The following is a 27,006-nucleotide window of genomic DNA, read 5'->3' as shown; positions in this document are numbered from 1 at the left end:
GGTGCAGCAAGATAAAAGGAACAAGGAGTCTGGAGTTAGCAGTGGAGGAGAAGGGTGCAGATAAGAGAGATTTACCCAGTGAACAGAGTTCCCGGGGAGGAATGTAGGGAGAGATGAGAGTGGAGAGGTACTGAAGACCTGCAGAGTGAATGCACTTATAGGTCAATAAGAGAAATTTGAACTGTATGCGGAAACGGATAGGAAGCCAGTGAAGTGACTTGAGGAGAGGGCTAATATGAGCATAACGACCCTGACGGAATATTAGTCATGCAGCAGGGTTGAGAATCGTTGCTCTAGACTGATGCTTTCAGACTTTTTAATCTTTCAATATTTTTTTTGTTAGCGTTGACCACACCACCAACTACGATTAGATCTACCACTCTAACAACTAGAGCTGTGACTGAGACTACATTTCCTACTTTGCCTGTTGAGATGGTCACGGAAACAGCAGTGACAGGTGTATTTACTACAAATATGGAAAGTAATTTTATATCTACAGATGCCCTCACTACAGGTATGAAAGTAGTCAGCGCTTTTTTTTTCAGATGAATGTTTATGTTTATTTAAACTTTATATACTACTCCATCCAAGCAGAGCTAATTGGAGTGGTTTACATTCAATTAAAATATATACCACCACCAAAAAAAAAAAAAAAAATAAGGTGAAGGAGGTAGTGGATCTAAAAAAGTCCTCTCTTTGGTCAACCTCCAGGAGGTACATGAACGATCTGGTGAGAAAAGAGATTTTTATCTCCAAAACATTTTCCTCCATTATGCTGGTCCTGTCAACATTAGGGCTTGAAGTTGTCAGCAGCAGCTTTTGATACAGAAAGGAAAGGGGGATGGGATTTGATATACTGACTTTCTGTGGTTACAGTCAAAGTGGTTTGTATATTATATACAGGTTTGTATTTTGTACCTGGCACAATGGAGAGTTCAGTGACTTGTCTATTGTCACAAGGAGCTGTGGTGGGAATTGAACCTGGTTCTGAGGTCATTGTACTAACCATTAGGCTACACCTCTGTAATGATATTAGGATATGCCCTTCTGCATCTCTGGAGATCTTCACAGTTATCTATCAGGCCTAAAGGTATCTGACACACTAGACAAACCTTCAGCTGTGTGCCTCCCCATCAAATGATGTCTCGAGGACCTTTCCCCATGCTCAGTAACGTCATAGTCTAGCATCTCCCCCTGTGCTGTCCAGCATTTTCCCCATCTTCTCCCCCCTTCTATAGTGTCCAGCATTTCTCTTTTTCCCTATCTCTCCCCTATCGTGTCCAGCATCTCTCTCCTTTCCTACCTCCCCCCCCACCTCTGTGGTGTCCAGCATCTCTCTCCTTCCCCACCTCCCCCACTCTGTGGTGTCCAGCATCTTTCTTCTTCCCTGCCTCACCTCTCTCAAGGTGTTTAGTGATTTCCCTTTCTTCCCTCCCATCTCTGGGGTGGCACAGGAGCAGCAGTGGTGGTATCTTTAGAAGATTCATCATGGCTGGCATAGGGCTGGCCCTGCTGTCAGGCTCATATGTGAATCAAGGTTCTAAGAAGAGCTCTGTTGGTCTGAAGTACATTTCCAAGAATCAGTGGGAGTTTTGCAATAAAATGCATACTCATACAATGTATGTGAGTATATCTCGTGCATATTGTAGAAAATATGAAAATCAGACAGCATCTCCTAGGATGAAGTCAGTCCAGAAGACAGCTACTAAAATGGTCAGTGGCCTTAATCATAAAGCATATAGAGACAGACTCATAGACCTCAATATATATATACTTTGGAAGAAAGATGAGAGAGAGGAGATATGAGTGAGACATTTAAATATCTCCGTGGCATAAATGCACAAAAGGCAGGTCTCTTTCAACTGAAAGGAAGTTCTGAAACAAGAGGGCATAAGATGAAGCTGAAGGGGGGTAGACTCAAAAGTAATCTAAGTAAATACTTCTTTTTGGAAAGGGTGGTGGATGTGTGGAATGACCTCCCAGTGGAGGTGGTGCAGACGAGGACTGTATCTGAATTAAAAAAAAGCATGGGGTAGGCATGTGGGATCTCTTAGGGGGAGGTAGATACTGTAGTTTAACACTGTGGATTGGCAGACTGGATGGCATTTATCTGCCATCAATTTCCATGTTTCTTTGTGTCTAGACAGGCTGAGTGGTTCTCACGGACGAAGGTTGAGATTTACACTACAGCTTTGAGATTTTTAAATCTTTTTATATTTCTCTTTAGAACATACTACACTACCGACACCTCCAATGAGATCTACTACTGAAGCAATCAGAAATACTATAACCCAGCTGGCATTTACTACTTTGCTTATTCAGACATCCACAGACTCAGTAAAGACAGATTTGTTTTCTACTGCAACAGAGACAATTGCAACAGTTACGGTAAATAACTTCACATCCACTGCAACAGATGCCCTCACCACAGGTACAGAAGTATTCAGCGTTACTTTCAGATTAATTATGATTATAATGAAAACTGTGTTTTATATCAGCTGTCAAATGTTTCACCCCATACTGGGAGCCCAGCGTTAGGATATGACTTAGATCAAAACACTATAAACTGATTTTTTAAAAGTCATTTTATAACTGATTCATAACCAGGCATCCTAGAATGTGTGTTGTACTTGAGGATTATAGTACTTCTCTGGTGGTTAAAGAAACAAAGCTGACAACATACTCCAGGGTGTTCTTATCAATCGTCGTATGCTCCACAGGTCCCATTTGCTCAAATAATACATAAAATGGTAAACCAATTAGATTACAGAGGGAGGGGAAAACATATTGGTAGTATGGGATTTTGCTAATCTTTGGGTTTCTGCCAAGTACTTGTGAGCTGGATTGGCCACTGTTGGAAACAGGATTACAGCAGGGCTGCTGAGAGGGGGGGGCAGGGGGAGCCCAGCGCCGGGGTCTCTCTCTCCCTCTTGCTCGTGACAGGACCCGAGTGATCATGTCCCGAAAGGAGCAGGAGAGAGAAAAGTCCAGCACCGGTCCCCCCTTGGAGGCTGGGGAGGACCTGGAGCTTCCTCCAGCGCTGCTCTTCTGCCCAATGCCGAGCGGCTGCTTTTCCTCTCAAACGTACATGCTTGGTTTTGAAACCAAGCAGGCCCTGAGAGGGAAAGCAGCCTCAGGGGCAGGCAGTCAGCACTGGACGAAGAAGATGTCTTCTGCTGGCGGGGCCTGGGATCCCAACCAGCCAAGGTATTTCAGCAGTGGCAGCGATGGGTGGGGGTGGGGGGGGGGGCAGCAGCAATCAGCGACTTGCCCCGGGCCCATTTCAGTCTCTCAGTGGCCCTGGATTACAGAGATAAGGGAAGACATATTGGTAGTATGGAATGTTGCTAATCTTTGGGATTCCAGAATGTTGCTATTGTTTGGGTTTCTGCCAGGTGCTTGTGACCTGGCTTGGCCACTGTTGGAAACAGGATACTAGGCTAGATGGACCTTCAGTCTGACCCAATATGGCTATTCTTATGTTCCTAGAATTGATAAGTAATGAAAGCTGGCCAGAATGAAAGCTTGATGAATATGTGGAAGTTTGAAGGTTTGCTAAGTTCTCCTTCATGTGTTTTGAGTTTGTTTCTTCACGTATCACCATTTAAAAATAATTTTACAATGTTTATTCTATGTTTTGATTTTGTGTATTATTTTACTGATGATTATTGGAAGCTGCTTTGGTGCAATTTGGCTTGCAAAGGTGGGATTTAGGGGCCCTTTTACTGAAGTGCACTAAGTAGTTAACACACGAGTTAGTGCATATTAACTGCTTCCACACAAGCATGCCCAACTGTTTTCAGGGTCATGACAATCCCACACACAAAAAAAAAAAAATTGTTTTCTATGTAGAGAGAAAACAACAACTGAAATCTATAAAACTCTGTGAACCAAAAAATAGCAACCACAGGCCTCAAATCCACTGGGAGACTGTTGATACCAATTTTACTTAATTGCAAAAAAGATGCAAACAAGTTTTTTTTTAATAATAAAAGGAACCTGTCAATGTCGCTGTATGTCAACTAACACTCACCATCAGTGCATCTAAATTGATCAATTTAGATAATGAGCGGAGTAGAGCGGACAGATGTGAAGCGTTTGTTTACATAGTAACATAGTAACATAGTAGATGACGGCAGAAAAAGACCTGCACGGTCCATCTAGTCTGCCCACGATAAACTCATATGTGTATACCTTACCTTGATTTGTACCTGTCTTTTTCAGGGCACAGACCGAATAAGTCTGTCCAGCAGTATTTCCCGCCTCCCAACCACCAGTCCCACCTCCCATCACCGGCTCTGGCACAGACCCCGTATAAGTCTGCCCTCCCCTATCCTAGCCTCTCAACCACCAACCCCTCTTCCCCCCGCCACCCAATTTCAGCTAAGCTTCTGTGGATCCATTCCTTTTGCACAGGATTCCTTTATGCCTATCCCACGCATGTTTGAATTCCGTTACCGTTTTCATCTCCACCACCTCCCGTGGGAGGGCATTCCAAGCGTTCACCACCCTCTCTGTGAAGAAATACTTCCTGACATCTTTCCTGAGTCTGTCCCCCTTCAATCTCATTTCATGTCCTCTCATTCTACCGCCTTCCCATCTCCGGAAAAGATTCGTTTGCGGATTAATATCTTTCAAATATTTGAACGTCTGTATCATATCACCCCTGTTCCTCCTTTCCTCCAGAGTATACATGTTCAGGTCAGCAAGTCTCTCTTCATACGTCTTGGAACGCAACTCCCATACCATCCTCGTAGCTTTTCTTTGTACCGCTTCCATTTTTTTAACATCCTTCGCAAGGTACGGCCTCCAAAACTGAACACAATACTCCAGGTGGGGCCTTACCAACGTCTTATACAGGGGCATTAAAACCTCCTTTCTTCTGCTGGTCACACCTCTCTCTATACAGCCTAGCAACTTTCTCGCTACGGCCACCGCCTTGTCGCACTGTTTCATCGCCTTCAGGTCCTCAGATACTATCACCCCAAGATCCCTCTCCCCGTCCGTGTCTATCAGGCTCTCCCCACCTAACACATATGCCTCCCTTGGATTTCTACTCCCTAAGTGCATCACTTTGCATTTCTTTGCATTGAATTTTAACTGCCAAATGTTAGACCATTCTTCCAGCGTCTTCAGATCTTTTTTCATGTTTTCCACTCCCTCCGGGGTGTCCACTCTGTTGCAAATCTTGGTGTCATCCGCAAAAAGGCAAACTTTACCTTCTAACCCTTCGGCAATGTCACTCACAAATATATTGAACAGAATCGGCCCCAGCATCGATCCCTGAGGCACTCCACTACTCACCTTTCCCTCCTCCGAGCGAACTCCATTTACCACCACCTTCTGGCTTCTGCCCGTCAACCAGTTCCTAATCCAGTTCACCACTTCGGGTCCTATCTTCAGCCCTTCTAGTTTATTCAAGAGCCTCCTGTGGGGAACCGTGTCAAAAGCCTTGCTGAAATCTAAGTAGATGACGTCCATAGCACATCCTTGATTTAATTCTCCTGTCACCCAGTCAAAGAATTCAATGAGATTCGTTTGGCACGATTTCCCTTTGGTGAAACCATGTTGTCTCGGATCTTGCAACTTATTGGCTTTCAGGAAATTCACTATCCTTTCCTTCAGCATGGCTTCCATTACGTTTCCAATAACCGAAGTGAGGCTTACCGGCCTGTAGTTTCCAGCTTCTTCCCTATCACCACTTTTGTGAAGAGGGACCACCTCTGCCGTTCTCCAATCCCTTGGAACCTCTCCTGTCTCCAAGGATTTATTAAACAAATCTTTAAGAGGACCCGCCAGAACCTCTCTGAGCTCCCTCAGTATTCTGGGGTGGATCCCGTCCGGCCCCATGGCTTTGTCCACCTTTAGCTTTCCAAGTTGTTCATACACACTCTCTTCCGTGAACGGTGCTCTATCCACTTCATTCTCAGGTGTACTTTTGCCAGTCCCTCTCGGTCCTTCCCCAGGATTTTCTTCAGTGAAAACAGAACAAAGGTATCTATTTAGCAAATTGGCTTTTTCTTCATCATTTTCTACATAGCGTTTTGCTGTATCTTTTAGTCTCACAATCCCCTTTTTAGTCTTTCTCCTTTCACTAATATACCTGAAGAAGTTTTTGTCTCCCCTCCGTACATTTCTAGCCATTTGTTCTTCCGCTTGTGCCTTCGCCAGACGTACCTCTCTCTTGGCTTCTTTCAGTTTCATCCGGTATTCCTCCCCGTGTTCCTCTACTTGAGATTTTTTGTATTTCTGGAATGCTAACTCTTTAGCCTTTATTTTCTCAGCCACTTGCTTTGAAAACCATATTGGTTTCCTTTTTCTCTTGCTTTTATTTACTCTCCTTACATAAAGGTCTGTGGCCCTGTTTATTACTTCTTTCAGCTTGGACCACTGTCCTTCCACATGTTGTGCGTTCTCGCAGCCCATCAGCTCCTTCCTCAGGTATTCCCCCATTTTGTTAAAGTCAGTTCGCTTGAAGTCCAGGACTTTGAGTTTAGAGTGGCCGCTAACCACATGAGCCGTTATATCAAAACAAACCGTTTGATGGTCACTGCTTCCCAGGTGCGCAGCCACCCGGACATTTGACACACTATCTCCATTCGTGAGCACCAGATCCAGCGTTGCTCCCTCCCTTGTGGGTTCCGTCACCATTTGTCTGAGCAGAGCACTTTGGAAAGCATTCACAATCTCTCTACTTCTTTCCGATTTCGCAGAAGGAACCTTCCAATCTACATCCGGCAGATTAAAATCTCCCAACAACAGCACCTCTCTTTTCTTCCCCAACGTTTGAATATCAGCGATCAGATCTTTATCCAGTTCCTCCAATTGTGTCGGGGGTCTGTAGACAACACCCACGTGGACCAAGGTTCTATCCTCTCTTGTTAAGGTGATCCAATCGCTTCTTCCTTTCCCCACTTCCCTGTCATTTCAGTTGCTGCGATATCATTTCTCACATACAGAGCTACTCCTCCACCTTTACGTCCCTCTCTATCCTTCCTAAAAAGATTATAGCCTGGTATGTTTACATCCCATTCATGGGAACCATTGAGCCATGTCTCTGTGACTGCAACTATGTCCAAGTCAGTCTCCAACATCAGGGCTTGAAGGTCATGAATTTTATTGCTTAGACTGTGAGCATTTGTGGTCATTGCTTTCCAACTACATTTCCTAGTATGTGTTTTGGGTTTAGTGATTTGTGAGTGTCTTTTCTCTTTGGGTACCTTCTCCTCTTTTTGTTCCCTTTTCCTTGCTTTTTCTTTTTCTTCTGCTTCAATTTTAGTTTCAGGAACATCACAGTGCTGTAGTGGAGCAAAAGAATTTTGTAGTGGCAACACTTGTGTGGGCGGATGCTTCTGTGTCACATGACGAATGTAGTGACAGCAGCTGGCCTTACGGAATTTAAAGGGGGTTTGGACAGATTCCTGAGGGAAAAGTCCATTGAACATTATTAATTATTTTTTTTTTTGGGGGGGGGGGGGGGTTGCTGGGTTCTTGAAGCCTGGATTGGCCGCTGTCGGAGACAGGATGCTGGGCTTATGATCATACACTCATATAGAGCACGTGAAGGCTACTGATGGCTTTCATAATGAATGTAACTCCACATTCCTGGGGTACCTTAATGAGATTCTGTTGATACACTCCATTAAGTTGCTCCAGTGATGTGAAGTTACATTCATTGTGGAAGCCATAGTAGCCTTTATGGGCTCTATATGAGCGTATGATCAATTAAAAGGCACCAGTGAATACTAGTTGACATACAGCAACACTGAGGGGTTCCTTTTATGATAGTAATCTTGGTTGCGGCTTGCCTAAAGGAGAGGAAGCCCAGAGGAAAGACTGTGCAAACTGACTTGTACCCACTTCAGTTGGGATACTGCAGAGATAATAGGGCAGTGGAAGCCAAAACTGTGTTTGCATGTTTGAAGCCCTAATAAAAGCCTGGTTACTCATGATATGGAGTGGTTCTCGAGAACTGTGTTTTATAGAAGGGTGAAGGATGTTGAAGAGGTGGTCAATGGTGACAGGCAGCTAATCGGCCTCAGAAGCACCCTGCCAGTGACACTACATGCTGTCACTTTTGCAGTTAGCAATGGTCCACTTAGTGCCTTCTCAATAGGAGGCACAAACGCCTGGATTCTATAAAGGTCGCCCAAATTTGGGTGCGATCTTTACCCTTTGTAGTTGCAAGCTGTGCTTTGAGTAGGAATTGGCTCGTGACAGCGGGGTAACTTTCCCTCAGCATAACAGAGAATGGGGATACCAGAATGTGATATTATTTACCACTAAGAAATTTTCTTTCTTGTTATTGCTACTGTAGGATTTCAATCAGAATCCACCACCATGATATCAAAAATTCCATTGGAAGTGGAACAGGTGAGAAGTGTGATGTGATTGAGATTAGCTAGACAAGAAACCATTAGGTTGCTGGAAGCAGTGCTGGGTCACATGTTTGTCTTTTCAATGACAGCTTCACCTGATTGCTGCTTAAGCTCCAAATGTGTCACTCTTTGTACAGCTTAGTGAAGATACATTAAAACTTTCTTTTTTTAACTTTTCTTCTCTTTTTCCCATAGTGCAGGTTTTACAAACCAAGTACACTCTCTAGACCAATGGTTTTCAACCCAGTCTTCAAAGGAACCACCTGGCCAGTCAGGTTTTCAGGATACCCACAATGAATATGCATGAGAGATATTTACAAGTAATCTCTAACAACTGTTAAATGTAAGCCACATTGAACCAAAACTTGTTTCTGAATAATTGAGGGATACAAGTATGAATAAAATAAATAAATACATGGAATAGAGGAAGTGCTTGCTAATACATCTCATGCGTATTTATTGTGCATATCCTGAAAATCCAACTGGTTAGGTGGTCCCTGAGGACTGGGTTGAAAACCACTGGTCTACACATGGTTCATTTTAGTTTATTTTGGAGGGGGGAGGGGTTTGGGCTCAGTAGTTTTCTCGTGTTCTTTTGAGTCCATAGACCGCTATTAAATGGACTTGGAAAAATTCCGCATTTTTAGGTATAACTTGTCTGGAATGTTTTTACGTTTGGGGAGCGTGCCAGGTGCCCTTGACCTGGATTGGCCACTGTCGGTGACAGGATGCTGGGCTAGATGGACCTTTGGTCTTTCCCAGTATGGCACTACTTATGTACTTATGTACTTATGAGTTTCCAGCTCAGAAATGGGTCTGGGATGTGGCACCATCACCCTTCATTTGGAAGTTTGCTGTTCTGTTTCATATCCTCCAACTCCTGCACCACAGACATTACAGCAATAACCCTTGACAGGGAGGCTATGCACCAGAATTCCTTCCAGCACCCTACACTCAAGGGCCATCCAGCCATTTGGTATAGAGTTGCATGATCAGTGGTCTCTCTCCCCCTATCAGTTGTGGATAATGCTTTTGTTGCATCCCCTTATATATTGGTTTTCTGTTACATCTCTAACGCTGGCAGACTGGAGATGTAAAAGGTTCCAGGTTCTTTTCAAGGAAGTATGCAGCACTTTCACCGAATCACTGGGCTGGCTCTATATATTTTTTTACACATGGAGGGGCATAATCGAATGGGGACGACCATCTCTAAGGCCGTCCATCTCTAAGGACGTTCCGGCGAAGGGGTGGGGAAACCATGATTATCCAAACAAAATGGACGTCCATCTTTCGTTTCGATAATACGGTCGAGGATGCCCAAATCTCAACATTTAGGTCGACCTTAGAGATGATCGTCCCCAGTTTTCGGCCATAATGGAAACTGAGGACGCCCATCTCAAAAATGACCAAATCCAAGGCATTTGGTCATGGGAGGAGCCAGCATTCATAGTGCACTGGTCCCCCTCACATGCCAGGACACCAACTGGGCACCCTAGGGGGCACTGCAGTGGACTTCAGAAATTGCTCCCGGGTGCATAGCTCCCTTACCTTGGGTGCTGAGCCCCTCAAAACCCACTCCCCACAACTGTACACCACTACCATAGCCCTTAGGGATGAAGGGGGGCACCTACATCTGTGGCGTAGCCACGGATGGGCTTGGGTGGACCAGGGCCCATCCTAGGGTTCAGGCCCACCCAACAGTAGCACATGTTTAGTGGTATCTGGTAGGGATCCCAAGCTCCACCAGCTGAAGACTTCCCCCTGATGGTAAAAAAACGCTACTCTCCATGATACCTGTGCATTCTCAGTTTTCAGGGCATGCCTGCTGCAAACTGCCAAGGTGGAAAGAAGCATTTTCCTGCCAGCTGAGATATTTCTTTGATGGTTGGGGGGGGAGGGGGAACACTTGGTCCACACCCACTTCTTGCCTAGGCCCACCCAAAATCTGTTGTCTGGCTACGCCCCTGACCTACATGTGGGTATAGTGGGTTTGTGGTGGGTTTTGAAGGGCTCACATTTACCACCACAAGTGTAACAGGTGTGTGTGGGGGGGGGGGGGGGGGGGGGATGGGCCTGGGTCCACCTGCCTGAAGTGCACTGCACCCACTAAAAACTGCTCCAGGGACCTGCATACTGCTGTGATGGAGCTGGGTATGACATTTGAGGCTGGCATAGAGGCTGGAAAAAAATGTTTTTTTAATTTTTTTTTGGGGTGGGAGGGGGTTGGTGACCACTGGGGGAATAAGGGGAGGTCATCCCCGATTCCTTCCGATGGTCATCTGGTCAGTTTGGGCAACTTTTCGAGGCTTGGTTGTGAAAAAAAAGGGACCAAGCAAACTCGGCCAAATGCTCGTCAGGGACGCCCTTCTTTTTCCCATTATCGGCCGAGGAAGCCCATCTCTTAACCACGCCCCCGTCCCACCTTCAGTACACTGCCGAACTTTGGTCGTCCCCGCGATGGAAAGCAGTTGAGGACACCCAAAATTGGCTTTTGATTATGCTGATTTGGGCGACCCTGAGAGAAGGAAGCCCATCTCCAGATTTATGTCGGAAGATGGGCGTCCTTCTCTTTCGAAAATGCCCCTGATAGTAACATAAGCCCAATATTCAGACCGCGGGAGTTAGCCCTGCGGTCGGCTGAGCCCAGTTATTCAATGCCGGGCCATTTCCAGTGACCGGCATTGAATATCCAATTTATTATTGGCCGGTTCAAACTTAACTGGCCAAGCTGCACTGGCCAGTTTATTTATTTGTATTTATTTAATAGGATTTATTTACCACATTTTTTAAGGAATTCACACAAGGCAGTGTGTACTGTAAGAATAAATCAAACATGAGCAATAGTCAATTACAGCAGTAAAAATATTCAAATAACAATACGAAGTATGGCATAGTATACTACTTCCAATGTCAACACAATACGTAATAGAACATTTTAATTGACAGTGTAGGGTATAAGCAAAGATGGAACATACAGATAGGTAAGAGAGTAAGAGGAGTTAGAAAATAAGGGATTAATTTAAAGAAAGTTGCACATGAGGTCAGAGAGATGGTTACAAAACTTGGGCTGAAAATTGGTGTATAGCTGGTTATATTGCGCGATATAACCAGCTATCCACTAGCCACTAACTGCAAATTTTCAGTGGGTTATGGCCGGCCATGTCCTGCTGAAAATTGGCGGAAAGCCAATCAGCCAGGTGACAATCCTGGCCGGTTAAATGCTTTTAAATACTGGGGGGGGGGGGGGGGGGGGAGGGGGGGGGAGAGAGCCCAATATCGAAAAGCATTTACCTGGTAACAGCAGCCTTTTTTATGCATCACTATCCATTGATATTTTAGTGGCACATTCTATGGTGGTTGCTTGTGTTTAAAAACAAAAACAAAACAAATTAAATTAAATTTCATTTTAAAGGCCTCCCGTGCAGCCTGACACACAGACTAGGCTCTCTGAGCAGCTGCTTTTCCATTAGGGAATGGACTTGGATTTAGCTCATGCCTTTCCCAGTAGTTTACTGGCAAATTATAGAAGGCATCTTCCTATCCCCAGAGAGCTTACAACCTAAATCTATACCTGAGACAATAGAGTGACTTACCCAAGTCTACAAGAAGCATCAGTGGGATTTGAACCTGGCTTTTGTAGTTTGTGGTTCACTGCTTTAACTGCTAGACTACTTCTCCAGACCTCTGTACTCCAGTAGGAGTTCTACATATTAATGTACTGTATTTGCAGCCTTCCAGACAGACCCAGCTGATAGTTTCATTTTATCATTGCAGCTTGCCAGACAGTTGTACACAGTGCAAGTCTCCAGCACATAAAAAGTCATTGACCTCAGTGCCTGTCTGTGTTAAGTTCACCACACTAAAAAAAATTATTATAATGCAAGTTTTTGATATATGGGATTTTTTCCCCCCAAAAAACTTCTCCTTCTAAGGTTGTAATGGAAGAAAGCCTCTAGGAGATAAGACCTATGGAGATGGAGCAAGTTGCTCATAGTCACACTGAGACAAGAGGGGAAATCAGGCCTGAGTTAATAAAGATCTCCTATCACTGTTGCTTTCCTCAAACTTGCTGTTTCTCAATTTCCTGCAGAAAGCCTCAGCTTCAATTTCAAAGAAAACACTGATAATCATCATCTGCTTGACAGTAGCATTTTGTTTCCTTGGTCTGCTGCTGGCCTTTAAAGCAAAAGGTAAGAGATTTAGTGATAAAGTACAGTATCTTGGGGAGAGGGAGAAACTGGCAGGAACAACAAAAGAAAGATTAAGCGTAGAACATAAGGGATGACATTCAAAAGATTTGTTCAGGCAACTTTGGGAGTTACCCAACAAATACTTGCTATGTAAAGTCAAAACCCCTTCCCCTGTTCACTACTCTGCTGACCAGATAATTTTTTTTTCCAAATTATTATTGTATTTACATCAAGAAAAACATCCAAAGTGAGACAGATATATACAGAACTATAAAATGAAAACACAGTTTGTCTAAGGCAAGTGCAAACCAACTTATTACAATGTAGGGGAGAAAGGACCCCTGTTCCCTCTAAGCTGAGTGTGTGTCCTCCACTTCCAGTCCTGCCAGTAGAGGGTGCTGTTTCACAATCACATTTTCAATAGTGAGGGACAGGTAAGCTCTGCAGGACTCCAGGGAACCTGCTTGTCCCTAGTGACTGAAACACAATATTGAAGCACCACCCCCTGCTGGCAGCAATGCAGTTGGAGGACTCCAGTTCAGCTTAGAGGGAACACTGGAAGGGACCTCAGACTTTAGCTAGCTATCAGGCTTATTTTCGAAAGTGATCGCCGGTGATCTTCCGACATAAATCGGGAGATGGCCGGCGATCTCTCAAAAGCGGCGAAATCGATATAATCGAAAGCTGCTTTTTTGACAGCATCACCGCTTTCCCGTTGCCGAGCCGGCGAAAGTTCAAGGGGGCGTGTCGGTGGTGTAGCGAAGGCAGGACATGGGCAGACATGGGCATGGCTACCATACTCCCCCAGTTGTCACCAACCCCCTCCCACACTAAAAAAATAAAAACCTTTTTTGCCAGCCTGTGTGCCAGCCTCAAATGTCATACCCAGCTCCCTGACAGCAGTATGCAAGTCCCTGGAGCTGTTTTTAATGGGTGCAGTGCACTTCAGGCAGGCAGACATAGGCCCACCCCCCCTACCTGTTACACTTGTGGTGATAAGTGTTGAGCCCTCCAACCCCCCCCCCCAAACCCACTGTACCCACATGTAGGTGCCCCCCCTTCACCCATAAGGACTATGGTAGTGGTGTAGAGTTGTGGGGAGTAGGTTTTGGGGAGGATTTGGGGGGGCTCAGCACCCAAGGTAAGGGAGCTATGCACCTGGGAGGTATTTGTATATTTTTAAAAAATTTTTAGAAGTGCCCCCTAGGGTGCCCGGTTGCTGTCCTGACATGTCAGGGGGACCAGTGCATTACAAATGCTGGCTCCTCCCACGACCAAATGCCTTGGATTTCACCGGGTTTGAGATGGCTAGTATTTTTTCCCATTATCGCTGAAAAACAAAACCAGCCATCTCAAACCCGACGAACTCTGCCATTTGGCCGGGCTAAACCGTATTATCGAAAAAAAAGATGGCCGACCATCTTTTTCGATAATACGGTTCCGGTCAGCTGTTGTGCTGCCGCCAAAATAGATCACCGGCAATCTATTTCGCTGGCGACGTTCGATTATGCCCCTCTCTGGCGACTTAGTGGCCTAAATGAGTTATAAGCATAACCATTGGTCAGAAAAACTCCTCTGTGCAGTGCCTAATTATTTATACTGTCATATTATACATTTAAAACATGAAACAAATTGTAAATAAAATAAAACTGCTGAAAAAATATTGGACAGCAGTGGTGTTCTGAGGCATATCTTAAATCTGTCGCAAGGCTTCCAATGCTCGAGCATTGGGAGCTTTGCGACAGACTTAAGATAAATGCCTCAGAAAACCACTGTGCAATATTTTTTCAGAGGTCTTACTATTTGCATTTTGTTTCCTTTATTGGATGTATAATATCACGTTGTAAATAATTACATATTGTATTGACATCAAAAACAAATAAAATCAATAAATACAATCTATAAATTAAAAATTACACATAAATAGCACTAAATATCTAAGTAAAGTTAATTTGGGTAGCTTTACCACTCAGTCTAATTAAATACCTTCAGACTGGCGTGGTTTCCCAGCTCTTGATTTTTGTCCTTCTAAATCATATTTCTGCCCTGCCTGGTCAAGTAGGGTTTCATTTTTTAAAAATCTTTTTTTTTAATCTACATTTATTTATAGGAAAAATGTTAAAGCAGTATCACTTGGACAGAGCTAGAAGGTAAATAAATTTTATATTTGTCTAATTGGTTGTTCAGGTTGTAAGCTATGGGCCAGTTGCAATATTCAGTTTTCCAGTTGACATAACATTGGAGAAAGCTATTAATACATTTAACTGTATTTTGTGAAAAATGTGGCTGAATCAATGTTTTACTGTAAAACCCTAAGAACTTTAGATTAGTGGTATAAAAGAATAAATAAATTAGAACTATATACCATCATGTCAAGTGACCTTAATTAAGGCAAGGAGCTACCAGAGGGTTAATTATTAATCCTATTAAAATAATCAACATAGAAGCCTAAGAAAAATGACAGCAATAAAAGAGCATTTATCTGCATACATTCATTCTCCAGTAGATGGATGAATGCACATTGGGGTCCTTTTACTGTGCGCTGTGTCCCTTTTGTACCGCAGTGGGTAAAAAAGGATGAAAATAGCCGAGTGGCCATGTGAGGGGGAGCACTTACCACCACACTTTGAGGTGGCGGTAACCGGGTAGAGCGCAGCACTATCCGATTACCGCTGGGTTAGTGCCATGCTAAAATCTACAGTCCTATTTTCCCCAGTACAGGAAATGGTGTGTGCTGGGGTTACAACTACTGCCGACACCTACATTGGGCTGGCAGTAGCTCCTGATTAGAGTGTGGTAAACCCGCGTTCGGCTTACCGCCGCTTTGAAAAAAGGGCCTCATTGGGAGCTACAATACACACGTCTTCTAGTGGGTAAAAATACACACACTTGTTTGCACAGAAAGGCTAGATAATCGAGAAGTGTATTCATTAGTAAGTATTTGGTTCATTAACCATTTTTGGGCTCCTTTTACTAAGTGGCGGTAAGCCCAACATGGGCTTACTGCTCGCTGAACAGGAAGTACCGCCGGGCTACCGCAGCAGCCCGGCGGTACTTCCTAGAGTGCTGTCATTTCTGGCACTACAAAAATATATTTATTTTTGTAGCACTAGAGTGTACCCGGTGGTAATCACTGCCCAGAAACCGCCGGGTTAACGTGGGAGCCCTTACCGCCACCTCAATGGGTAGCGGTAAGGGCTTCCTCCCAAAATGGCCGTGCAGGAAGTGCTTTACTTGCCACATGGCCATTTCCTGCAGGAAAGCGAGACTTCCTTTTTATCAAGCTGCGGTAAAAGGGGGCAGCGCCGGCCCCCTTTTGCTGCAGCTTGATGAAAGGAGCCCTAAGTGCATTGCTAAATCAATTTAATAGATCAAATTAACTTATAGATTAACAAGTTTTGTCAACATTTTAATTAAAATTAATCTGAGAAACTAACTGAAAAAATATCTGAAAATTAGGGAAAAAAATTCCCCAAGTGACCCCCCCTCCTCCCCAACTTTTTCCTTCCACATGGGGTAACTCTCAAAAGGACGCCTAAATTTAGGTGCTGGGATAGAACATGCTAAGCGTGAAGTTTATATCGGCAATTCCACATTTGCACTGCTAACTTTAAGCATGAGCTGTTATGCTATTTCAAAGGCTGGTGCAAATGGTCACCCCTAACTGTAGGCAATTAGACATGCAAATGCTACTATTCTATTACCTACGTGCACCCATGCCACTATATCTAATGTACAGATAAAAAAAAGTGGGAAGTGGACCAATGACTCCAGGACGCTGAGACTGTGGTGGTATATAAAGGAGCAAACTTTATTGTAGACTCGACACAGTACTGTGTTTTGGCCACAGGCCTGCCTCAGGAGTTTGTCGCTGGCCAAATAGAAGCAGGAGATTCTACAGCTTGTTTACCGACGCATGATAACCGCCCGTCCTATTGAAATACTTCAACAGCTTACGCACTCAAATCCATCTCTCCCACCTCAGTTTTATTTTTTCCGTGGTTGCAACAGGACCCGCATTGTCTTTCAGTCCTTTAAAGAATTATTCTTTTAGGGGCCCTTTTACAAAGGCGCCTATATGCATCCAAAATGCTCCAAATTGGAACTACTGCCTGGCTGCCGCATGCCCCAGGTGGTAGGTTCCATTATTGACGCACACCCAAACACACAGTCAAAAATATTTTCTATTTTCTACCGTGTGGCTCTTACCTGGCGGTAATCAGTAGTTTACACTCGCTGGCCGCTTACCACCCAGTTAACGTGTGAGACCTTACTGCTAAGTCAGTGGGTGGCGGTAAAGTTTCAGGCTGAAAATGGACGTGCGCTGGTTTTAATTTTGCCACATGTCCCTTTTTGGCCACAAAAAAAGCCTTTTCTCCAGGCGCACTGAAAAATTGGCCAAAACACACGCCTACACCAGCACAGGCCATTTTAAGGTGCACCTTAGTAAAAGGGCCCCTTAATTTTAGTCTTTCTTTTACTTTTGTTTTAACTTTTAGTCTCTTCAGTTAATTATTTTACATTTATTTATCACAGAACAATATCTAAGGGGTCCTTTTACTAAGGTGCGCTGAAAAATGGCCTGCACTGGTGTAGATGCATGTATTGGATGCGCACAGGTCCATTTTTCAGCGCACCTGCAAAAAAGGCTTTTTTTTGGCTGAAAATGAACATATGGCAAAATGAAAATTGACGCACGTCCATTTTGGGCCTGAGAACTTACCACCTCCCATTGACTTAGTGGTAAGGTCTCATGCATTAACTGGGTGGTAATTATCAGCATGTGTACAATGCTGATTACCGCCCAGTTAGCACTGCACGACAGAAAATTTTCCAGCATGTATAGAAAATGAAATTACCACCTGGGCCACGTGGTAGCCGGGTGGTAGTTCAAAACTGACGACTGTAGGACACGTGTACGTGCCTACGGGGCTTAATAAAAGGGCTCCTAAGTCAGCAGCACTATGTCACTGCAAGTGCTTCAAACATATACCTCAGCTGCTACCATGAAGAAGTGTTCTCACAGTGTTACTCTGGATTGGCCACTGTTGGAAGCTGAATACCGGGCCAGATGGACCATTGGTCTGACCCAGTATGGTTATTCTTATTTCATACATACAAAGTGCATAGCTAGAAGTGCATGGATAGGAAGTAAGAACCTTGAAGCTGGGTGGGGAGTTTGAAAATTGTCCCTTATAATAATATGTGAACTGTCCGTGCAGGTTACATTGTCCACGATAAGCAAAGTTTATTTTTATCAGAAAATAAAGATGTCATGGAAGAGAATTTGCTGTCTTTCTATCTCTCCACAGTGTGGACTCCCTTGGACTCCCTGAGAATCTCCTCAATGAGATGCCGAAGGCAAGAGGGGCAGAAGAGAACTTTTATAATCTATAACAGTCAGGCTGACTTCTGACCACTAGGGTGGTCCAAAATCAGTTCAAATATAGCAGCTGTATCCACATCATCTGCAAAGAGCTGAAACCATGAAATGATCAGGGAATCCTGGACAACCTACCTGCCAGACTGACCCAGTGATATAAGTGTCTTCGATCTCTTAACACATTGCACAACAGGAACAAAGTTGACTTCAGTGTATTGGACAAATTTCATCTGTCTTCCAACTCTTGAGCAGTGTGTTGGACTTAGACGCTAGGAAGGTAATTATATGGGGGGCACCTTGATTTCAGTGCCACAAAAGTGCCAATTTCAAACCTATTCCATAAATAAAAGTAGGCGTCTACTTTGCTTTATAGAATACTAAGACAAGTTACCCCATGTGCACCTATTTCGCTGATGTTAATGCTAAGCAAGTCCCTAGAGTTTTTTTGCTTTTTTCTCAACAACTACTTGGAATGTCAATGTGAAATTTTACAGCTTTATTTGTTGTTACTATGTATGTGCTGAGTGGAATTAGATTTTCATATGTTCAAAAATGTTTGCACTGTAAAACTACCATTATTTTAAACAAAATGGGGTACCAGCATACTGTTAATGACATCAAAGTGACTTTTCTCTTGGGGGGGGGGGGGGGGGGGGGGGGGGGGCAATGTTGGAGGCCTATCACAAGCTTCACCCAAAGCCACAAACAATCGTCGAATTCAAGAAAGCACAAGCAATCGCCAAACTCAAGGAAGTGCTAGATGATCTAGGACAGCCTGCCATAAAGACCGATTGACAAGGCTGTTAAGAACGTCCCAAAGTGACTGACGGCCTGTGTTAAAGCTGGGGATGGACACTTTGAGCATTCACAGTGACTACGAAATTGTGACACACTGTTAACTGTATTTTTTGAATGATGTTATTTAATTGTATTTTAGCTCAATTATTTTTAACGCATAAAAATCGTTAGGTAATAACGCTAAAATATCAGTAACCTCAACACAGCTAAAGATAATTAAATGTTGTTTAATAGTAATATGTAGGTATGATGACTAAATAAGTACGTAAAGTTTCTCATTGAAATTCAAAACTGTTGCTGAGAAAACGGCAAAGAACCTCTAGGGGGTTACTTTTTTGCCTCACCCTGTAGATTGCAAAAGAAGACATGTAGATTATACAATTTTAAAACAGATATACATAAATGTGTGCCCTTTCCATGCTCTGTCCAAACTGCTCATATGAACACCCACATGCAAAGAATGTTCCATCACATCTTGTTATGCACTTCCAGAATACGATGTAGCCAGAAAATGGTCATTTACATGTGTTTTTTCTGCTTAAAATTGGCTGTTCCTTAACTCTCTTCCCTAACTCTCTTCTTCTGCCTCAGAGCTGACCACCTTTTAAGTGCTTGTGCTTATAGAATGACAAATTAAATACAATGAGGTTGATATTCAAACTGCGGGAGGCAGCCTGGCTAACTCCTGTGGTTGACGGTGAGACCGGATATTCAATGCCAGGCTGTTTATGATGACCGGCATTGAATATCTGTTTTTTTTTTGTTGGTTTAAATTTAACCGGAGAAGCCAATATTTAGCCCTGGCCGGCTAAGTTTATAGCAGCCAAAGATAGGCCTGATATTTCAGCAGCTCAATTTGGACACCAAACTTAGGGGTCCTTTTACTAAGCAGTGGTAAAAAGTGGCCTGTCGTAGAGTGAGCATGTCTTTAGGGTGCATGCTGGGCCATTTTTTTACTGAGTCTAGGAAAAAGGGCCTTTTTTTAAGGGGCCAGAAAATAGACGTGCACAAGAACTGAAACCAACTCGTGTCCATTTCGGCATGCAGTTCATGCCAACCGGTTTACCGCCAGGTAAGCAGCCTGTGATAGAAAACAGAAAATTATTTTCTACTGTGGGATTCGTCACGCGCCACATTCAGAATTACCACCTGGCTCAAACGCTAGCCGGGCAGTAGTGCCGATTTGGCACAAGGTTACGTTCGTAGGCCCTTACGCAGCTTAGTAAAAGTGCCACTTAGCCATCGAAGTGCTGAATATTTATGGATCGCCAGTTATATTGCACAATATAACTGATTAGCTGCTAAGCACTGACCGTTAAAATTCAGCAGGAGATAACCAGCACTGTTCCCTTTGGTTTGCATAAAGTAAATGAATGATCTAGCTCCCGTCTCCAATGTGGTCAATGTTTCCACCATGCTGCCTCAGGGAGTGGACAAAAGAATTCAACTGTTCCCATGTTTCTGGGGGTGTTGCACAATCTAGAAAAAAAAATCACAGTACTACAGTGAATAAATTAGTCATCCTGATTTAACAAAAATACTGTGATTTTTCCAGACTGATCAATATTCCCAGAAGTATGGGAACAGAAGGATGTGTTCATTTCCTGTGGTTAGCATATCTGGGTTTAAAAAGGGTTTGGACAAATTCCGTGAGGAAAAGTCCATAGTTTGTTATTGATATGGACATGGGGGAAGCCACTGCTTTTCCTGGGATTGGTAGCATGGAATGGTGCTACCATCTGAGATTCTGAAATTTTGTTACTCTTTGGGATTCTGGAATCTTACTTTTTGAGATTCTAAGTGGAATGTTGCTACTATTTGGGTTTCTGCCAGGTAGTTGTGACCTGGATTGGCCACTGTTGGAAACAGGATACTGGGCTAGATGACCAGATTGAAAAAGAGGCACTGTCTTGCAGCAATAGAGACAAGAAACATCAAAGCAGGCACTGTGAAGTCCAAAGTAGCTTTATTCAAACAATCCCGAGGTGGCCACATTTCACAGATGTATGAAGTTATTGCTCTGCTATCTGTGATTAAGAAAACTGCTGATCGTCATCTTGGATGCTCAGTTTTAGTACCAGGGCTAAATCTTGTCTGTCCCTGGTTAGTTATCTATGTTTTACCCCTGATGCAGCCTATTTGGTAAAACGTGGCCACATCGGGATTGTTTGAATAAAGACTCTGGACTTCACAGTGACTGCTTTGGTGTTTTTTGTCTTACTGGGCTAGATGAACCATTGGTCTGACCCAGTATGGCTATTCTTATGTTCTTTCTGCAATGTGACCATTTTAACTAATCATAGAGCTATGACTTTATAAATAGACAGATATAGCATTAGCACACCAACTTATGCATACTAGCTCATACAGGGGTGAGGTTGTTCACTGGCATCCTGCAAGGACAGCATTCAGAATTATATAACCAAGAACCTATTACATAAGCTCTAGTTAAAACAGTGGTTCCCAGACCAAGTCTCTGGGCACAGCCAGGTTTTCATGCTATCCACAATTTAGATCCACAAATGCATACGGCAGGAATTAAAGCACAGTCAATCTAAGCATGTACCTAGGGCCCAAATGTTTATGGGGGCCCTCTCAAATGTGCTAATTAATTGACTCCCAAGGTAGATTTTTGCCTTGGTAAGACAGCTGCATGGAAGAATAAAGAGTTGGAAGGGAAGACAGGAGACACCCCTGCCCTCAGAGGTTCTCCCTAACTTCTGTAAATTGTCCATCAGTTGGCAAAAAGAGTTGGTTAGTAGCACTTCTTATCTGCTGTTTCCTGTACTGGATTTCCTCTGTAGTCAGAATCACACGATAAGGGGGGCATTTGTAGGTTTTATATTTTGAAAGGGGGAAAGGCAATATGAATCTATTCCTAGGACCTACCAAAGGGTTAACATCTTTTACATAGCGGCCCAATATGACCGCTAGTGGTAGTTCTGTAGTTAAGTGAAGTTAAGTGTAGTGTAGTTAAGTGTATTAAAGTTAAGTGAGGTTAAGTTTATTGTAGTTAAGTGTAGTTAACTTAAGTGTAGTTAAGTTAAATGTAGTTAAGTGTAGTGTTGTTAAGTGTATTAAAGTTAAGTGAGGTTAAGTGTAGTGTAGTTAAGTGTAGTTAAGTTATGTATAGTTAATTGTGTTAAGTTAAGTTACGTAAGTTAAATTACTTAACTACAGAACTACCACCAGCGGTCATATTGGGCCGCTTTGTAAAAGACGCCCTCTATTTCTTGAAAAGTCAGCTTCCTCTATGACGTGAGACTATACTTAACTTAACTACACATAACTTCACTTAATTTATCTACACTTAACTACAATATACTTAGCTTCACTTAACTTCACTACACTTAAGTAACTTAACTTAACTTAACTACTTTTAACTACACTACACTTAACTTCACTTAACTTCACTACACTTATCTACACTTTTGGGATCAAGAAGTCTCAAGTCATAGAGGAAGCTGACTTTTCAAGAAATAGAGGGCGCTTAACCTGAGAGCACTTAGCTTAAGAGCACTTAACTTATGAGCACTTAACCTGAGAACACTTAACTTAAGCATGCTTAACTTGAGAGCGCTTAACTTGAGAGCTCTTAGCTTAAGAGCACTTAACTTGAGAGCGCTTAAGAGTGCTTACCTTGAGAGCACTTAAGAGTGCTTAACTTGAGAGAATTAAACTCACTTAACTACACTTAACTACAGAACTACCAGCAGCGGTCACATTGGCTGCTTCGTAAAAGACGCCCTCTAATTAACTTTACATAACGTAACTACACTTAACTGAACTTCACTTAACTACACTTAAGTAACTTAACTTAACTTACCTACACTTAACTACAATACACTTAACTTTCCTAAACTTAACTACACTTAACAACACTTAACTACACTTAATTTAACTACTCTTAAATACACAATTAAACTTTACACTTAAATACACTTACCTTATCTACACATAACTACACTTAAGAGCGCTTAACCTGAGAGCTCTTAGCTTAAGAGCACTTAACTTATGAGCACAACCTGAAAACACTTAACTTAAGTGTGCTTAAATTGAGAGCGCTTAACTTGAGAGCGCTTAACTTGAGAGCTCTTAGCTTAAGAGCGCGTAACTTGAGAGCATTAAACTCACTTAACTTACCTACACTTAACTACAGAACTATGATTAAATGCAGTTAAGTGAAGTGAAGTTAAGTGTAGTTAAGTTAAGTGAGTTTAATGCTCTCAAGTTACGCGCTCTTAAGCTAAGAGCTCTCAAGTTAAGCGCTCTCAAGTTAAGCACTCTTAAGTTAAGTGTTCTCAGGTTGTGCTCATAAGTTAAGTGCTCTTAAGCTAAGAGCTCTCAGGTTAAGCGCTCTTAAGTTGTGCTCTTAAAATAAGTGCTCTTAAGTTAAGCACACTTACGATAAGTGCTTTTAAGTCAAGTATACTTAACTTAGTCCAGAATTTTGGGATAATGAAGTCTCAAGTCATACAGGAAGCTGACTTCAAGAAATAGAGGGCTTCTTTTAGAAAGCAGCCCAATTTGACCGTTGGTGGTAGTTCTGTAGTTAAGCGTAGTTAAGTTAAGTGTAGTGTAGTAAAGTGTAGTTATGTTAAGTGAAGTTAAGTTAGGTGTAGTTAAGTGTAGTTAAGTTAACTAAAGTTAAGTTAGGTGTAGTTAAGTGTAGTGTAGTGAAGTAAAGATAAGTTAAGTGAAGTTAAGTGTAGAGTAGTTAAGTGCAGTTAAGTAGTTTAGTTAAGAGCAGTAAAATGTAGTTAAGTGTAATTAAGTGAAGTTAACTGTAGTTAAATGTAGATAAGTTAAGTGTAGTTATGATTAGTTAAGTGCAGTCTCAAGTCATATAGGAAGCTGACTTTTCAAGAAATAGAGGGCGTCTGTTATAAAGTAGCTCAATGTGACCGTTGGTGGTAGTTCTGTAGTTAAGTGTAATTTTGTTAAGTGTAGTTAAGTGCTGCTAAGTGTAGTTAAGTATAGTTAAGTTAAGTGAAGTTAAGTGTAGTTAAGTGTATTTAAGTGTTGTTAAGTTAATAGTAGTTAAGTGAAGTTATGTGTACTTAAGTGTAGATAAGTTAATTGTATTTAATTGTAGTTAAGTGTTAAGTGTAGTTGTGCATTTAAGTTAAGTGCAGTTAAGTGTAGTTAAGTGTTATAAAGTTTTGTTAAGTGCAGTTAAGTGTACTTAAGTTAAGTGTACTTAAGTTAAGTGTAGTTATGTGTAGATAAGGTAAGTGTATTTAAGTGTAAAGTTTAATTGTGTATTTAAGAGTAGTTAAATTAAGTGTAGTTAAGTGTTGTTAAGTGTAGTTAAGTTTAGGAAAGTTAAGTGTATTGTAGTTAAGTGTAGGTAAGTTAAGTTAAGTTACTTAAGTGTAGTTAAGTGAAGTTCAGTTAAGTGTAGTTAAGTGTTGCTAAGTATAGTTAAGTGTAGTTAACTTAAGTGTAGTTAACTTAAGTGTAGTTAAGTAAATGTAGTTAAGTGCAGTGTAATTAAGTGTATTAAAGTTAAGTGAGGTTAAGTGTAGTGTAGTTATGTATGGTTAACTTAAGTGTAGTTAAGTTAAGTCTAGTTCAGTGAAGTGAAGTGTAGTTAAGTGAAGTCTCAAGTCATAGAGGAAGCTGACTTTTCAAGAAATAGAGGGCGTCTTTTACAAAGCGGCTGGTGGTAGTTCTGTAGTTAAGTGTAGTTAAGTTAAGTAAAGTTGTGTAGTGTAGTTAAGTGTATTAAAGTTAAATGAGGTTAACTGTAGTGTAGTGTAGTTAAGTGTAGTTAACTTAAGTGTAGTTAAGTTAAATGTAGTTAAGTGTAGTTAAATTAAGTGTAGTTAAGTTAAGTTAAGTTAGTTAAGTGCAGTTAAGTGTAGGTAAGTTTTTTTTGTTTTTTTTTCCTTTGTACTCCGCACTTTCCCACTCATATATGACTTGAGACTTCTTGATCCTAAAAGTGTAGTTAAATGTACTACTACTACTACTACTACTACTACTACTTAAGATTTCTAGAGCGCTACTCGGGTTACGCAGCGCTGTACAGTTTAACAAAGAAGGACAGTCCCTGATCAAAGGAGTTTACAATCTAAAGGACAAAATGTCAAGTTGGGGCAGCCTAGATTTCCTGAATAGAGGTATAGTGGTTAGGTGCCGAAGGCGACATTGAAGAGGTGGGCTTTGAGCAAGGATTTGAAGATGGGCAGGGAGGGGGCCTGGAGTATAGGCTCAGGGAGTTTATTCCAAGCATTGGGTCAGGCAAGACAGAAAGGGTGGAGCCTGGAATTGGCGGTGGTGGAGAAGGGTACTGAAAGGAGGGATTTGTCTTGAGAGCGGAGGTTACGGGTAGGAACGTAAGGGGAGATGAGGGTAGAGAGGTAGGGAGGGGCTGCTGATTGAGTGCATTTGTAGGTTAGTAGGAGAAGCTTGAACTGTATGTGGTACCTGATCAACTGTAGTTAAGTGTAGATAAGTTAAGTGTAGTTGCGGGGGGCGTGTCTCAAGTTAGCAGCACGCTGAAAGTCGTTTCTGGAGTTCTCTCATAGCTTGTTGAACTTTGTTTTTTCTTCATTACGAGATGCCCCATACTAAACGTAAGGGGACGGTCAGAGCAGTGTCCTCGACTACTGGGACGTCCTCTCCAGTTCAACAAACGATTGAGAGGTACACCATGAAGCCACCTACCTTAATTATCGAGAGGGGCCCCTCTGCCTCCGAGGGCGAAGACTCCATCGGAGACTTGGGGCTGAAAATTTCACTCTCCCCTCTGGACTATCATCCACCGCCGTTCCCCGAAGAACGTCTCTCTTGACGCGACCAGCCCGACCCGGAAGTGGTTGAAGGTGCGGAAGCGGTTCGGGGAACGAGAGAGACGGAATCCGAGGGAGGCCCAATATCGAAGGAATCTCGGGCAGAGCATAGTGATCCAACACAGAAAACAGCGGCAGTTACCCTGGAGAGCATTTGGGAAGCTCTCCAGAGAGTCGACGCGACGGTTGCCAACTCGGCGAAAGAGATAAAAGATTTAGTGAGTACTGTGGAACATCTTTCATTATCCTTTAATACCGCTAAGCAAGAAACTATTGAACAATTGGCCTCTCTTAAGCAGGATGTTACTAAAGTAAATGACGTTACAGCCTCAATAGTTAAAGATAATCTTTCCACTCAGCGTAGGCTGGAAATGATAGAAAATTATAATCGGAGGCTAAATCTAAGACTCTTGAACTTCCCAATGGAATTTGGAATTAATCCGTCTGACGCCTTTAAAATATATTTGCAGGAGGTTTTAAATTTTTCCCCAGAAACTATTCCACCATTGAACAAAGTCTATTATATTCCAACAAAAAAGCCTTCTGAAACTTCTCTTCAAGCTATTCTGGATGAAAATCAAGAGCCAAGTTTGAACATTTCGGAATTATTAGAGATAACTTTAAATATTAATTCTGAAAGAACGATATTAATTGTTTCATTTATTTTCCAACAAGATTTAGATGCGGTAATGCGATTGTACTTTTAAAAAATGCAGGCTCTGTTCAGGGGTAAAAAAGTTTGGATCTATCCTGATATTACTAAGCAGACCCAAGAAAGGAGGAAACTGTTCTTAGCAATGAGATCAGAAGTTACATCTTTAGGGGCCTCCTTTTATCTTAATTACCCCTGTAAATGTATTATTAAATATATGGGTCTAAAATATAATTTTTATCAACCTGAACAGTTGAAGGCATTTGTAATTATGAAGAAAGTTGGTTAACTGCCGGTCCAGATGATAATATTATGTGAATATAAGATAGGTTGCATGCTAAGCATATTTCTACTAATTTTTGTTGTTAATATTGTAGTCTTCTATGTTCTGTAGACTATCCCCCATTGGTAGTGGTCTGAGGAAGAGTAACAGTTTTCCTTTACTTTTATTTTCCTTGGGGAAAGTACATTCCTTTAGCATTATTTCATGTCTGTATTTCCTGTTCAAATGTAAAAGTTTGTTTATTTGATTTAAAATGAATAAAGAAATAATTAAAAAAAAAGTTGTGTAGTTATGTTTAGTTAAGTGCAGTTAAGTGTAGTTAAGTGAAGAGAAGTTAAGTGTAGTTAGGTGTAGTCTCAAGTTATATAGGAAGCTGACTTTCCAAGAAATGGAGGGCGTCTTTTACAAAGCGGCCCAATGTGACCACTGGTGGTAGTTCTGTAGTTAAGTGTTGTTAAGTGTAGTTAAGTAAAGTGAAGTTAACTGTAGTGTAGTTAAGTGTATTAAGTTAAGTGAAGTTAAGTG

At 42.2% G+C, this 27,006-nt stretch overlaps 1 protein-coding gene across 2 annotated transcripts in view; it reads left to right on the top strand.

Moving 5' to 3' along the window:
* Positions 1–18,465, top strand: part of LOC115476041 (T-cell immunoglobulin and mucin domain-containing protein 4-like) — a 42,344-nt gene extending 23,879 nt beyond the window's left edge. The window contains exons 3-8 of one of the 2 annotated variants that reach the window (XM_030212161.1): positions 344–514; positions 2,228–2,431; positions 8,318–8,373; positions 12,469–12,568; positions 14,679–14,718; positions 17,881–18,465. In XM_030212161.1, the coding sequence (XP_030068021.1) occupies positions 344–514; positions 2,228–2,431; positions 8,318–8,373; positions 12,469–12,568; positions 14,679–14,718; positions 17,881–17,965 (656 nt within the window). In that variant the 3' untranslated portion in view covers positions 17,966–18,465. The remainder of the gene's footprint in view (positions 1–343; positions 515–2,227; positions 2,432–8,317; positions 8,374–12,468; positions 12,569–14,678; positions 14,719–17,880) is intronic. The other variant, XM_030212162.1, reaches the window with a different exon arrangement.
* The last annotated feature ends 8,541 nt before the right edge of the window (positions 18,466–27,006 follow it).

Source organism: Microcaecilia unicolor, chromosome 8 (genome assembly GCF_901765095.1).
Source record: "Microcaecilia unicolor chromosome 8, aMicUni1.1, whole genome shotgun sequence".
Lineage (NCBI taxonomy): Eukaryota > Metazoa > Chordata > Amphibia > Gymnophiona > Siphonopidae > Microcaecilia > Microcaecilia unicolor.
This window is presented reverse-complemented; position numbering and strand designations above follow the sequence as displayed.